The sequence below is a fragment of the Akebia trifoliata genome, chromosome 11 (assembly GCF_017979445.1).
Source record: "Akebia trifoliata isolate Shusen 1 chromosome 11, ASM1797944v1, whole genome shotgun sequence".
Classification (NCBI taxonomy): Eukaryota; Viridiplantae; Streptophyta; class Magnoliopsida; order Ranunculales; family Lardizabalaceae; genus Akebia; species Akebia trifoliata.
In genome coordinates, this window is record NC_141385.1 from 14,516,702 (window position 1) to 14,531,380 (window position 14,679).

At 33.2% G+C, this 14,679-nt stretch overlaps 1 protein-coding gene across 4 annotated transcripts; it reads right to left on the reverse strand.

The window, feature by feature from the left end:
• Window positions 1-2,898: 2,898 nt before the first annotated feature.
• On the reverse strand, window positions 2,899-9,388 carry LOC147391022 (UDP-D-apiose/UDP-D-xylose synthase-like). 4 transcript variants are annotated; one of them, XM_086417213.1, is made up of 9 exons: window positions 9,175-9,388; window positions 6,192-6,305; window positions 6,024-6,091; window positions 5,827-5,909; window positions 5,115-5,207; window positions 4,773-4,887; window positions 3,620-3,656; window positions 3,394-3,486; window positions 2,899-3,307 (listed from the first exon to the last, which is right to left on the reverse strand). In XM_086417213.1, the coding sequence occupies exons 5-9, from the start codon at window positions 5,143-5,145 to the stop codon at window positions 3,197-3,199; spliced, it is 387 nt and encodes a 128-aa protein (XP_086273339.1). In that variant the 5' UTR covers window positions 5,146-5,207; window positions 5,827-5,909; window positions 6,024-6,091; window positions 6,192-6,305; window positions 9,175-9,388; the 3' UTR covers window positions 2,899-3,196. The 4 variants fall into 4 exon arrangements, with proteins under 4 accessions (XP_086273339.1, XP_086273338.1, XP_086273337.1 ...); XM_086417212.1 differs by lacking the exon at window positions 9,175-9,388 and having other exon boundaries at window positions 6,192-6,788; XM_086417211.1 differs by lacking the exons at window positions 5,115-5,207; window positions 5,827-5,909; window positions 6,024-6,091; window positions 6,192-6,305; window positions 9,175-9,388 and having other exon boundaries at window positions 4,773-5,108.
• Window positions 9,389-14,679: the final 5,291 nt, after the last annotated feature.

Sequence of the window (14,679 nt, forward strand, 5' to 3'; positions counted from 1 at the left end):
AGGATTTCTATTTTTGGGGAGATTGACGCATTTGGAAACTCCCGAATTTATAAATAGAGATCTCTAGGACTATGAAACCAAGGAAAGAAAATAATGATTGTTCTTGATTTGATCCGTGGACGTAGGTACACTATCAAACCACGCAAATTCTTGTGTTGTGTGTGATTTTTATTTTCTTTATTGCTTCAATCGTTTTTCACAATACATAGGAGGAAAATCGATGGTTTTCTATGTAGATATATAAGTGAGTGTTTAATGGTCTAAACTATTTCTACTTGAATTTTGGAGTCACCACTATTTAAAGAGTTTAAGGTGTGAATGGACCCAAAAAAATATATTTTACAATATATTTTAGGATGAATTTAGTGACTCAAAACTGGTCTAATCAAGAGATTGGGTAATAAGGTTCGGTTGCAACATGAGGGACTATATTTTGGCCCAAAAATGAAGACTAAGACTATATTTTAAAGATTTTTTTAATTAGTAAGATGATGAATGGGTGCATGAATGTATATGCATGGAGAAATGGTTGCAAGCAAGAGTGGAGCCAAGATTTTTGGTTAGTGGGAGCTAATTGCTTATGATGATCGGCCAATAAAGTCAATTTCCTTCTATACATATACTAGGTTTGTCACTGACCTAGTAAGATTTCAAATCTTAGTAAATGTCATTGAACTCACCTTGAGGCATCCAGAAACATGATCTGGTGCCACAAGGATGTAGAGACATTTTTTTTTATGAACTTTCAATTTTTTTCAAAAAAAACTTATTTTTCATCGTTGAATTTAACTTTAAATTCAGAGGTTTGGTGGGATTTTGGTGGTCCATTTTCAAAACCTTGGATCAAAGTCCAAAATAAAAATAAATATAAAAATTGATTTTTTTTTTCTCTTTTGGATTTGAGTTTTTCCATGAAATCTAAAGGGTGTTGAATTGCCATTTTAGCAATCCATTTGAGCTTAGCAAAGAAAGTGTTCCTTTAAAAAAATTTTAAGTGCAATGGTAATGGGGGGGACTTTACATAACATCAACTTAAAATTATGGGGTTATTTTTAATATGAATATAAGTGTAAGAACTAATAATTGATTTTGTATTTTTTTTTTTTTTTTCAAAAAGTTGAGTGGGGCTATAACCCCCACTGTCCTTTCTTGGGTCTACCCCTAGGTGCAAGTGTGTGAGTGTAATGGAATGTTTCCACTAATAGGGTTATTTGTTTTCTCTGAGTTGAAATTGCTTATCCATAAGGAGAGCAATCTTTTGACTCTTGCATTTTTTTAATAAAAATAATGTTTGAAATGAATGTTCTCGAAATGAGCTTATTTTTTGTTGGTGAGGTTCTAAGAAACTTTTCACTAGTTGGAGAGAGTCCTTAAGACTTTAACCTTAAATGAATACATGAGTGAGTGTGTGCAAATGTGAATCACTACTACACCAAGTGGAATAGGAGGCGTTCAAGTTTTAATTTTTAACTTCGGATTTCAAGTAAAATGACATTATAAAAGTCTAATTTTCACATAAAGTTGAGCGAAAATTCTATAAAGGTTTATACACTACAACATTTTTTATCTACAGCGGCGGATTTTTTCGTCGCTACAAAGTAATTTTTCCTCCGGTAAAAGTTATTGCAGTGATGAGCAGCGGAACCAAAGATCCGTTGTTGTTTCCTCCGTCGCTAATTATAGCAGCGGATAATGTATTCCGCTGTTGCAGGTAGTACCTTTAGCGACGGATATTAATATCCGCTGCAATAGGTCAAATTTTTAACAAATAAAATATAATACATATAGCAACGGATATTAAGATCCGCTGTAATAGGTTAATTTTTTAATAAATAGAATATAATACATATAGCGGTGGATATTAAGATCCGCTGCAATAGGTCAATTTTAAAAAAAAAAATATAACACATATAGCGGCGGATATTAAGATCCGCTGCAATAGGTCAAATTTTTTTTAAAAAAATATAACACATATAGCGGCGGATATTAAAATCCGCTGTTATACGCTTTTTTTTTTTTTTTTTAATTATTATATATCCTTCAAAAATAATATATGAAGACGGAATTTGTATCCACTATTGTAATTTGTTTTCATATATATATATATATACATTTAACCTGTGTCCAACCTGTACAGATTGAAGACTTTAAAATAAATAATATAAGAGAGCTGCTATTGCCACACTAACTTTTATTAATCCCGCACTAATACATAAGTAAATCACCAAAGAACTGCACATGTTTATAGTTTAAACTAACATCTTTATTCAAGAGTCAAGACTATATTGACAAAAAGGAATGGTAGGTTTCCATAGTAACAAGTTAATTAATTCTGCACAGAATGCTGAAACTAAAAAGTAATATTCTGCATAAATTTTCTAAAAGTTCATGAGATTTTTTGTGAACTTGGTCTAATAGAAAGTTCATGAATTTTTCTGAAAGTTCATATTCTGCACTATGGGTATACCCTCCTTGGTAAAACTGTGGGAAGTTCTTTGGGGTATTCAAATGGCTCTTGATTCTTATATTGATGAGGTCTCCACTGGACTGGACCTCTTCTAATGTGGTTGATTGGATGAATGGAAGAATTGATAAACATAGAGAGCATTGGTAGTGTCAATATCATTAAAAGTTTACTTGTTTAATATTATGTATGATATGATAGCTATAGATTTTTCATGTAAAAAAATGTGGGCTTACCTCAAAATATTCAATAAGCTTACTTAAATGCCTCTTGTAACCTACAAAAGGTATAGAATTTTCCCTTAAGGGCTTTGAGCCTATCTACATGGAAACACCTTTTTCATACCATAAACACTTCTGAAGATTGAGAAATGCAGAATAAATATGGTAATGCGAAAGAGAAAGCAATGTCAATGGACATAAACCACTATTATACTACTACAATTTGAAATAAATACAGAAAAAAAGCATGGATAGAGTAGAATTATGTGCTTGTGATATTCTAAAATATTGCCTCATGGGCAACGATTTTCATGGGTACAAAAACGGTATGAGTGCATCCATTTGAAAGTATTATTCAAACTTCTCTCCTCCTTATCATCACTATTTATGTAAATGAGTGGTTAGAGACTCGATTCACGTTCACATTTATACAAAATTTTATAATATATCTTGTTAAGTAGCTAAGATTCACAGAGTTCAAATTAGTTAATAGTTACAAATTGAACCAACATTAAAATTTGGAAGCAGACATTACTCTCACCGTGGAGCTGATGTGCATGACATGGGAGTATCGTTCTATCGCCATGAGTTTCTCCACCTTCACAGACCCAAATTTTGCGACCTCCAGTACTAGTCAAGTTACATCCATATTCATCAATTTCCACACACACACATGAATCCACTAAAGCAGATGATCTAAAAGCTTACCAAAGGGAGTGCATCAATGAAATAGCTGTAAATTGTATCAAGAGGACGCATATTGTAATCCGCTAGAGTACAAATAGCAGCCAGATTGATCATCTGCAACACAACAAACCACATTAACAAGATATGACAGATCGAGAGAACTAGTGGGACAAGTGAGTGAGTGTGCATTCGCGTATGTGTGACTGTGTTCCTAACTAAATCGAAAATGTGTATTTCTTATCCTTACATTTGGAAGGGGAAGGGTTTCCAAGAGTTGTGACCAGCTGCACAACAAACCCAAAGCAAAAAAAATATCAGAAAATCCATCTTTTGTAGTTTCCTTTTTGTAAATTTAAAACTGCTCATCAATAATCAAATACTTAAAATTACAATGTACAAGAACTCATAAACAGGCAAAGCTGTTTCTTCTCTAAGAAATTTGACAAAACCATTATTGCATAACTTCAAGGATACAGCTTTGAATTTTGTTAATCTATCCAATTGTGACCATGTAGTCAAAGTTGATCATAGCCCCTAGTATCCTCATCAAAGCCTTAGCAAAAACAATTGCTTCGACCAATGTAGTATTGAATCAAGATGACATTGAAAAACCATGAATAAGCTAATATAGATGTCTAGAAAGAAACCAAGTGTACAAACAAAGTAGAACACATCTTAACGTGAATTGTGAGTATAATGTTAATCACATAAAGCATTTAGTTTACTTATTTATTAGTATTAAAATCCTTGAGAGAAAGTGGTTAACCTCTAAGTTCAAATCAATGGCTCCACTAAGTTGGCCGTATAACCAAGGTAGTGGTCAAGTGGTCCCCTATTAAAGCCTTTCGGCTCATTCACTTTCATGATTCAAGATTGCAAGAAAAGGTACGAACCACAAATCATGTTTATTTACTTCACGGCACTGCTACCCTTTCCAATTGAATCGATTAGAATAAGAATCTTGAGAAGAAAAAAAGGGTATATAGTTTAAGATGGTTAAATTTCATATAAAATGAAAACCCCAAGAGAAGACCAGACATTGACATTCTCCATCCCTTTTTCTCTTGTTTTTTACAACATAAAGTCTGCCATTTCCATACAAAGTATATGCCCCCAGTAAAGAGAAAAAGAATAAAACCACACCTACCATTGCCAAAAAAGAAGAGAATACCACATCAATCTCAGAGAACTTAACTCCAATATAAAGATAAATATCAGAACCCATGTCATGAATCAAGTTGGTGTGAGACCCAGCTCACAATGAAGCCTATTCTAACAAGATAAGTTGAAATGAAAGATACTCAAATCATAGCCACGAGCTACGAATGTTTAACTGAACAATTTAAAAATAATAATAATAACACAAAGGACAATGACATTGAAAAATAAGGACTCAATACCTCGAGCCATTATCGCCGAGGCCATGTAGCCAAACTATAGTTGCTTGGTGCTTCCCTTTGGGTCTAACCACATGAGTCCTTCCGAACTCAAATGCTCGTCCAGCAGTTCTACTACCTGAAATTTTGCATCGATGCGGTTTAAGATACAAAGAACCAAGAAAATAGACAAACACCATCCCCATTCACCTAATATCCATATCAATCTATGGTACATACAAGACCCATATTGAGTAAAAAAGATAAATCAAATAACTAACAAGAAACCACAAAAGGGCTCCCATTACTAATGACAATCTAGGCTTCTATACAAAATACAATGAAGAGAAAACAATTGAAACTAACCAGAACCAACAACAGGGCCACTAAAGCTCATCTCGACAACACCGAAGGACCTCGCTAACAAATACAGTTATTACAAATGATTGATAAGAGATCCTGCAATGAAAAAACAGCCAAAACGACAATCTCTATTTATACACATTTGGGGAGTGTTAGGGTTACAATTGGAATAAAAGCCATGAATATGCATCAGCTATTATTTGCTTACACAAGCTATGAACTGGTCCTGAAAATGCTTAGAACCCTATAAAGTGAAAGGCACCCACAAAAAGTAGGAAATCTCTATGAGCAGAGAATCCACAATAGATCATAGAAAAAAATAAATCTAAGAGGGTCTCTTTGATTTGCAAAAACAGAGAGAATCTATGCTTGTGGACAGTGTTGGCAAAGTAAAGCAACCTCAACTATAATAACCCAAGAACATTTCTAAAAATTGAAACAGAATAAACCCAAAGTATATTTTTATTTTTATTTTTATTTTGATTGATGGGTACCCACCCATAACAGAAGACTTGAATTTAGACAAAACAGAATGGAGGAACATGATTTGTTTAGCCAACCCCAAATCTTCGGTTAAGGCTTTTGTTTTTGTTGTTGTTCTTAGACCTTTATTACAATTTAAAAAGAAAGACAAAAATCATTCCATAGTCAACATCTCTAATATAGTCTAATGAATAAGATAACTACAAAGTGAGTGACAATAATTATCATATACCTTGCATATTGTATCGAATCCAACATTAGCTTCAACAAACTGGTTTTTCAGATCCCATATAAGGTAACAGGAACACCAACCACCTATGAAACAAATGAGAACATCATTTTGAGCAAATCAATACAATACAAGGTTTCCATTGTCCATAAGCCAACAGAAGTTGGAAGAGAAATCTTAATCTGAAATATATTAAGCACCTTTGTTTTGCATTTTGCATCTGCAAATGTCTTGGCAAGCTGAGCTGCATTTGTATTAGATGTGACCCCTACACAAAGTCAAACAAAATTAAATGTGAGAAACATGAATCCGAAAGTGGAAATTATTTAAAGTCAGTCAAAAATTTATCCAATCTGAATTATATTCACCTCCTATAATCACAAGCCCATCTAAATTTAATGTTTGGCATGCATCCAATGTAGCTTTCACTTGCTCACTCGTTTTTATCTGATCCTTTGTTCTACCCAACATGTCATAACCACCTTCACAAGCAAGAAGACAAGAATAATCAAAATAAGTTATACCTTGAATAGCTTGAGTCCAAAAGGTTGCTTACAAACTTGATCCTCAAAGAAATAAATGGCTAAGCCAAGCATGGGAAAGATAATTGGTGTTCATGACAAAATACGGGAGGAATGGATAAAAACATGAGATTGTAATGGTGTTCATGACAGAACTGACATGATTATCATCCAAAGAAAGTACCACATGTGTGCTTTCTCCACTAAATTGATCCATAGTGCTACAATGAAATATAATAGGAATCTTAATTTATCTATTTATAGTATAAATTGAAAGATTTGGTAGTTCAAAAAGCAATAAAACTGAAACTGAAATCATGAAATGATGTAGATATCTAAGGATGCCCAATTTAATCTTGTAGTTCTGACTCAACCATAATGGTTATATGTTTGGCAAAAAATCTAGTTAAAAAACAAGAAGAAATGTAATCAGATTCAATGACAATGAATTGAGAAAGAGAACTATGGGGAAATAATTATAACTGACATGAGCATGGTAAAAGTTAAGTTAAAGACACTACACTTGGATGCAAGTTACAGAAGTTTCTCAATTCAAAAAGAACCATACAAAATATGCAACCTCTGAATAAAATAGATAAACAAAAATGGAAAAAATAAATTTAGAAAGAAAAATAAAAGAACAAAAAGCATCAGGTCATTAGCAGTCGTTTTTAGCGCAATCATGCAATCGCAAAACACGCAATATGACGTAGTGCTTGTAAGTTAGGAATGAGGGGCATGGCATTAGAGTGTGGTTGCTCTACAATTAATCAAGTTTTTTTAACCATGAACATCAACTATGAGGTAAGGTTCAGTTATTTATTCATCTAGACTAGATTGGCATCCTATTATTATGATCCTATCATTAGCTTCTTTTCTTTCAGATTTTGTTTTAATTGTAGAACTCAATTTTGACAATTCATTCGGGGAGAAATGTTGGCCTTTTATATAATATTGCTTGATTTGTCAAATCCTCAGGCCTGATTATTTATTCATATATATATATGTGTGTGTGTGTGTGTGTGTGTGTGTGTGTGTGAAGCTTTCTGCACTGCTAAAGACCAGAACATTTAATGTTAAACATTAAACCAATAGTACGTAAAATCCAATCCAAAATATCAAAAGTGAAAGGTGAAATATTATATCCAAAGCAGTTCAATAAAAACCTGACATTTATGCTGAACACATTAAAATTAAATAATTGATAAAAATATCAAGAACCAAATAGGACTGATCTGCTTATCCCAAAATGATTCAATTAAGACAGACTAAAGGAGAAGAGAAAAGCTATCTAAAGATGACCTAACTACTGCCTCCTCCCAATAACTGTCTTTCTATTCCCCTTTCCATACCATTGAACCTTACTTGGATTAATGAAAAATTAGAAGTGATTATAATTGTATTAAAAGAATGCAAATTATATAATCAAAAGGTTAAAGTCTCAGAATGGATCAAGTTGAAGACTTTATATGGTTCCTTCTAGACTAGAAATGGAACTAGAAAATGAATTGGGCATGTAAGCATTAATCTACAATTATTTATTATAGAAATCATATTTTAAGTTGTAGGATTCAAAATTGCCATTGAGCCAACCCCTCGGGTTATCTCTTGACATTATTCTCAGTCACAATTCCCCTATCCTTAAATCTAAAAGCCATCTCTTGTCAGTTCCTTGGAAGGAAAGAAAGAATAGTTTGAAGTTTGAAATGTAGAAGACCCCAGTTATGCAGTTGCATGAGTTAAATACCATATATAAGGCCTCAAGCCATATACACTCATGACCCGACACAAGTTTTCAAACTGATTTTTGAAGTTAAATGGCTCACAAGGATAGGGAGAGAGGCGTTTGATATGCTGGATGAGTTTCAGAAATTTCCTCTAAGATTGCACCTAGCAAGTTCTACTACCATGTGGATTCATTTCTAGGTTACCAATCAGAAAAAATAAAATAAATAAATAATGTAGTACTACTAAGTAATATCTCGGCTCAATATCGTAGCATTTCCCTCACAAATGTGATGAGTGCTCAGAGTAATATTAACCAACAATATCCCATTGTCCTGTTAGCATGGACAATGCAGCCATCTGCAGTTTCTATTACAACAGCACCATAGACTCTTAGGAAGAAGATTTAAGTTTTCTGACAATACTCGAAACTCTGCCTAAATTCATTATTTGTAGTACCAAAAAGACTTACTGAATCCTTTCTCCATAGCCATTTGCTTCCTAAATAATTCTTCTACCACCACCTAGACGTGGATTTCCCAATGAAGAGTCCTTGAAATTAACCTTGTGCTAACAAAATAGAGATTCAATTATCGATGGAATCATGAGACAGCAAATCCAAGACAATCAACTTGAGATCCACATCTTTAAGAATCTTTATCAAATACAACTTAATCCTATTAAACCTAATAACTACTATACACAAGCCATCAATATTTATTGAGGAATAACGCTCTATAACGCTCTATATTTATAGAGGAATTGGGGATAATACCCAATTCTTTGGTTGATTCATAATCTGAAAATTGGGCCACAAATAGTAGACAAACTCAACAAGAATTCCCCAATTTGGGGTAAAATCCTACAAGTTTTTGAAGTTTTCAGATTCTTAGATGTCTTGGGACTTCCAAGGGTTTATCCCTTGTACAATTACAATGCCTTAACCAAGGAATCAACGTGGGTAAACTTGCATGCAAAGCAAATTAGACCCATAGTCATTCCTCCATCACCCAGACACCAACATTTTGAGAGTAAACCATCATCAATGAAAACGAGAATGAGCACAACAAAAAATGAATGTCCATATAACCAAGACTCGGCATACCTTTGGAAAGGGCCAAGACCCCGACTTCCCACAACCAGAAGATCTGGTTGAACACGCTTCACCTCATGGCAGATAACTTCTTTGGGATCACCTTTCTTGATCCATGCTTCACAAGGGACCTATAAAACATTCTCATAAAAAGATGGACATACAAGAAAAATAAAGAATAATAGGCTTTTAACATAATTTTTTTGGATTTTAAAGCAGATTAATGACAGAAACTACAGGAATAAAAAAAGAATAATTCACTTCACTTTTAGTCATCCAACCCAATATAAAACATCATCTAAAATAGAAATCAATTTATAATCTATCAAAAATTAGGAAAAAAAAAACCTTTTTCATCGCCATATCAGGTATCCAGATAATCACACTTGAGGTTGTTCCCTATATTTGGTTAGATTTTCTGTTTCAGTCTTTTTAAGATTTCTAAACTAAATAACATAAACAAGCATAAAAAACTTTCAATCGCATAAAGAAACCATAAAAGGCATCAAATTATTACAACTCTACAATGTCAATGTCAAATAAATTTCCATGGTAGATGGATTCGGGCTTCTTCGCCTTATTAATATCTCCACCTCTTAAAAATGAGTTTCCCATGTATACTTACAAAAGTGTTAGGCTTTTTTCTTCAAATAAGTTGAAACTAATATGAAAAACAACAATTCTGAATCCAAAATTAATTAAAAAATAATTCTAGACTATAAACTATTTTAATAAAAATACAACAAAATCCCTTTATCCCCAATCACCAACAACAGATTCCTCCAAAACTAAAAAGACACAATTTTACCCAAATATGAAATTAAAAACGGGAGAAAGCAAACCTTTATAAGCAATTCGATGGAGAAAGGAGAGAAACCCTAGGGTTTACTTCTATGGAGGAGCTTAATACCCTTTGAAATCGCAGAAATCCCTTCGATAGAATGATACCCCTAGAAATTGCAGAGTTTCTGATCGAAAATCTTGAAATCGCAGGGTTTCTACTTGAAGTTGCTGAGAAATATACCCTTTGGAGGCAAAGATACCCTTTGTAAGAACTCCAAGTGAAAAATCAAAGAGAGAGAACAAATTCTTCTCTTCATCAACCTTCGAATCAAATTCGTTTGAAGCGTTATAACAGGATCGAAGCATTGATCTAATCAAACCGAACTTTCAAAAATTTGATGGCTTATAGCACACAATCCATGCCATCGAACTTGCAGTTTTTCACGTAGTGAGAAAGAAAGCAAAGAGTAGAGAGTGAGAGGGCAGAGAGAGAGAGAGAGAGAAAGGAAAGAAAGAGAGTAGAGAGGCAAGCAGTATGTAAAAAAATTAATTTTTTTAGTGGTGGGCAAACGTTTCCGCTGCTTCATGCACACAAATAATCGTGAATTTTTTTATATAGGAAAATTATAGTTTATCGCAGCGGAACATATAATCCGCCGTTATATTTAATTTTTTTTTTAATTATAAAGAAAACTCACTAAATCTGACAAATTTTTACTCTATCGCTGCGGAAAATATAATCTGCTGTTATATTCAATTTTTAAAAAAATTAATAAAGAAACTCCCTCAATCTAATTTTTTTTATAAAAAAGATTGTACTCTATAGCGGCAGAAAATATAATCCGCTGCTATATTCAATTTAAAAAAATTGATAAGAGAGAACTCACTAAATCAAGTTTTTTATAGAAAAATTGTACTCTACAGTGGCGAAAAATATAATCCGCTGCTATATTCAATTTAAAAGAAAATTGATAAGAGAGAACTCACTAAACCATGTTTTGTTTTATAGAAAAATTGTACTCTATAGCGGCGGAAAATTTAATCCGCTGCTATATTCAAGATTAAAATAGAGAGAACTCATAAGTTTTAGTGGCAGATAAATTTTTCTGCTGCTATATGCACTTAAATAAGCATTGGTGTGAATTTTCTACATATATACGGGTCTCTATAGCGACGGATACAATTATCCGCTGCAATAAATATATCTATAGAGGCGGACAAAATTATCCGCTGTAATAAATATATATATAGCGTCGGATAAAATTATCCGCTGTTATAAATCGCAGCTGTAGATCAAAAATGTTGTAGTGATAACGCCGTTTTTTCATAAAATCGACATTATAAATTGTCACTAAAAATTAAAGAGTGGTGTATAATGTCGATTTTTTGCAAAAGTTGACATTACAAAGTCGTTTTTTTTACGCAAACTCTAGAAAGGTTTATAGCGATATTTTTTTCACAACCTGGCGTTATAAAAACATTAGTATTTAGATATCAACTATAGAAAGCTTTTTTGTGATCTCAAATAAGATTTTCTGTACTGTGACTCTAATCCTAAATCGTTTTCATATTGAAAATCAAAAAACTTTATCATTTCATCGAGACTTATTGGCATGGAAGGATTTAGAAAATTGTGGTAGTAAACTTCAGTTTGATAAGTGAAGAAGAAAGAAAAGTTATGTGCAGAAGTAATCATTGAGCTGCAAAATTTCCAATTTCAACTCACAGAGGAAGAAAATGTTTGAGGATATGCAAATCCACAAATAATTATTGAAGTTCGTGGGTAAAAAAGAATGTAAGATATTTTTAAATTAATGTTGTAGCCAAGCAGCAAAAAAAATAAAAAATTAAAAATTAAGGTACTTTAAAAAGGTTTGTAACGTCGGTTGTATGAAAAATCGACGTTATATAAGTGAAGACATTTTTGTAATTTTTAGTTATAACATCAATTTTTAGCAAAACTAAATAAGTAATGACATTTTCGTAATATTTTATTTTTAATTATAATGTCTATTTGTAGTAAAGCCGATGTTATATAAGTGATGGCATTTTTCACAATATTTTATGTTTAATTAAAAATGACGTTATTAATGTTTAAAATTAAGGCTTTTCCGTCTCATTATATCACTTTCGCATTTCCGTTCTTCGCTCAAGCTCTACTACATATACTCTCTCAACTTTCTTCTTTTTCAATCTCTCAAGTTCTTCTCTCTCATTATCCCTCTCAATCTCTTTCAAAAACCTTTCCACTGAACTCATTTCTGTAATATCCTGAGTTTTTAACTCATATCTCGACGAAACCAAATGGTGATATTTCGAGAAAAATTCTAAAAAAGGGACTTAGGATAAAATACTGAAATTTGGTTATGTTCATTTCTAATAGAAACTGACTTCATATTAGATTTAAAAAGGTTGAAATATATACTTTAGCCTGTAAGCAAGTTTGATTTTGAGTTCGGATGAAAAAGTTATAACATCCTCGAATTTCGTGTTGAATAAGACCAAAATAATGAAATTTTGTTAAAGGGAGAATTAGAAAAATTCAACCAAACCATTAGGTCCGTAACGAAAAATTATTCAAAATGGAATACTCATTTATTATTTTTCAAGTCCGAATGGTCAAGTTACCGTCGAAAATAGAAACCAATGAAAAATACCAAAATACCCTCCAGCTTTTGTTATGAAAGAACTTAGCCTTTCTTTTATTTCAATTTCTCCTCTCTAACTTACAAAAAATCAGCCTATTTTTCAACCCAAGGGTTTCGACCTATTCTTGGCAAGTTCCTTTACAACCAAGTCCGTGTTGATCGTCGACGAAGAAAAAAAATTTATCAGCATCGACGAGCTCCACGTTCTCACCCCATTCAACCTTTATTTCCTTTTCTTTCTCTTAGTCCCTCACCAAAGACAACATGTGAGTTCGATTCTACCCACTTGGAGTCCCATCCAATTTAAAGAAGAGTAGTCCATCATTGTTAAAAGAGGAAGGACACTTTCATCGAAGGTTTCATGACCAACTCGATTGTTGGCACCCAAGTTCACCCAATTTCGAAGTTCCACATCGTCGATCCTTCATTTTCAAGCTAGTCCATTGTGTCCAACAACCATAACTTAATAAAGGACTCTCAATTCTTATTAGTAGTCGTAGATTTCAAAAATGAGCATTTAGGTTTTTAACAAAACTTGTTGTTTGTTGTGGCGCCCCGCCAAACACTAACACAAATCCCCATGTCAGATCTCGAGGTACTAGGTGGCACCTCGAAATTTCGGCATGGTCTCCTCTATTTATATTAGCATTCCAAGGCGTTCAACCTACACCAAATAAACGACATACAATCCTGCATATAAACAAATAAAATATACTACTAGCGGAAGCCTATGTACATTTAATAACATACGATAAATCAGAGTGCGGAAGAAAAAATTTATACACGGGATTATACAAAAATTTCTCACTCTAACAAAAGTCTTAACGCTTATAACAAAATCTATTACTTTTGGACAATCGACACCATCAGGGGCTATAACCCCCAATACTCACCAAGTGACGAACTCAGGCTGTCTATCTGACCCACCAGATGATTCTCACTCGTTTTCTACACTTGCCTCGCCAAGCTTTGGATCTAAAACTAAAAAAAATAGAGAAAGAAAGGGTGAGTAACAATGGTTACCCAATAAGGAAGAACACAATTTCTGCCAATAACTTCTTCTAACATGAACGAATAAGCATATTAAATCATTTTAAAATCTGTAAAATTTTACAAAAGAACTACGATTAACTAGTACATATAGCCAGGGATGAGCAACTAAACATTTTAAAACTCTCATTACATCGATCAGCAATACTCACTATAATATTCTATTTTCTTATACAAATCTAATTAATCAAAGGGAAACATTAAACATACATTTCATTTTATATGTCAAAAATAAGACAACAGATACATAATACACAATGGTGGAGTAGTAGAATTAGAGAGTTGGGATTCACGATTGGATCACTTCCAATCGATACATGATGTTTCATAATAAAGTAATAGTTCTTGATTTTGTGGCTGGTCGCTATTTACCACACTTGCGAAACCATTTATCAGGCTCAGGCTGACCGTTTGACGTGATCGTAAGCAATGGGTCTCTTTCCGATGTGTCAGAACGTTCGACTACTATAGATTGTTAGTGATCACTGACTAATCATCTTCGTCTATGCCTATCAGGCGTGCATGTGATTCCCAAATATACAAACCATTCTTATACGACCACCTTTACATTACAAGTTCACTAGTAAAGATAGAGAGGAATAAATCTAGATTCTAGTTGTGACTCCACTCTCATACGCGTCCCATACCACGTATGAGCACGGTGGTCCCTACCGTACATACCAGGATAGTACACCACTCCGGATGATATGATGCACTATCCCTTTAGGCATTCACAAATTCTTTAACAGCTCACAAAATTACTATATATATATATTACTTTCATTTGAAAATAAAAAAGAAATTAACGATACAAGGTTGAGAATAGATATCCAGTTTCCTACCATACAAGTGTGGCTAGTCGACTTAAAATAAATAATGGAACGATAACGTAAACATCGCCTCGCGCTAACAGAAAGTAAATAAATATGCAACCAGTAACATTATCCCTAGATATCCGTTCACCAACCTACACATAATACAACAATGTAAAATGCAGACATCACTCCTTGGGTGTGACTGTAACATTTTACCGTTT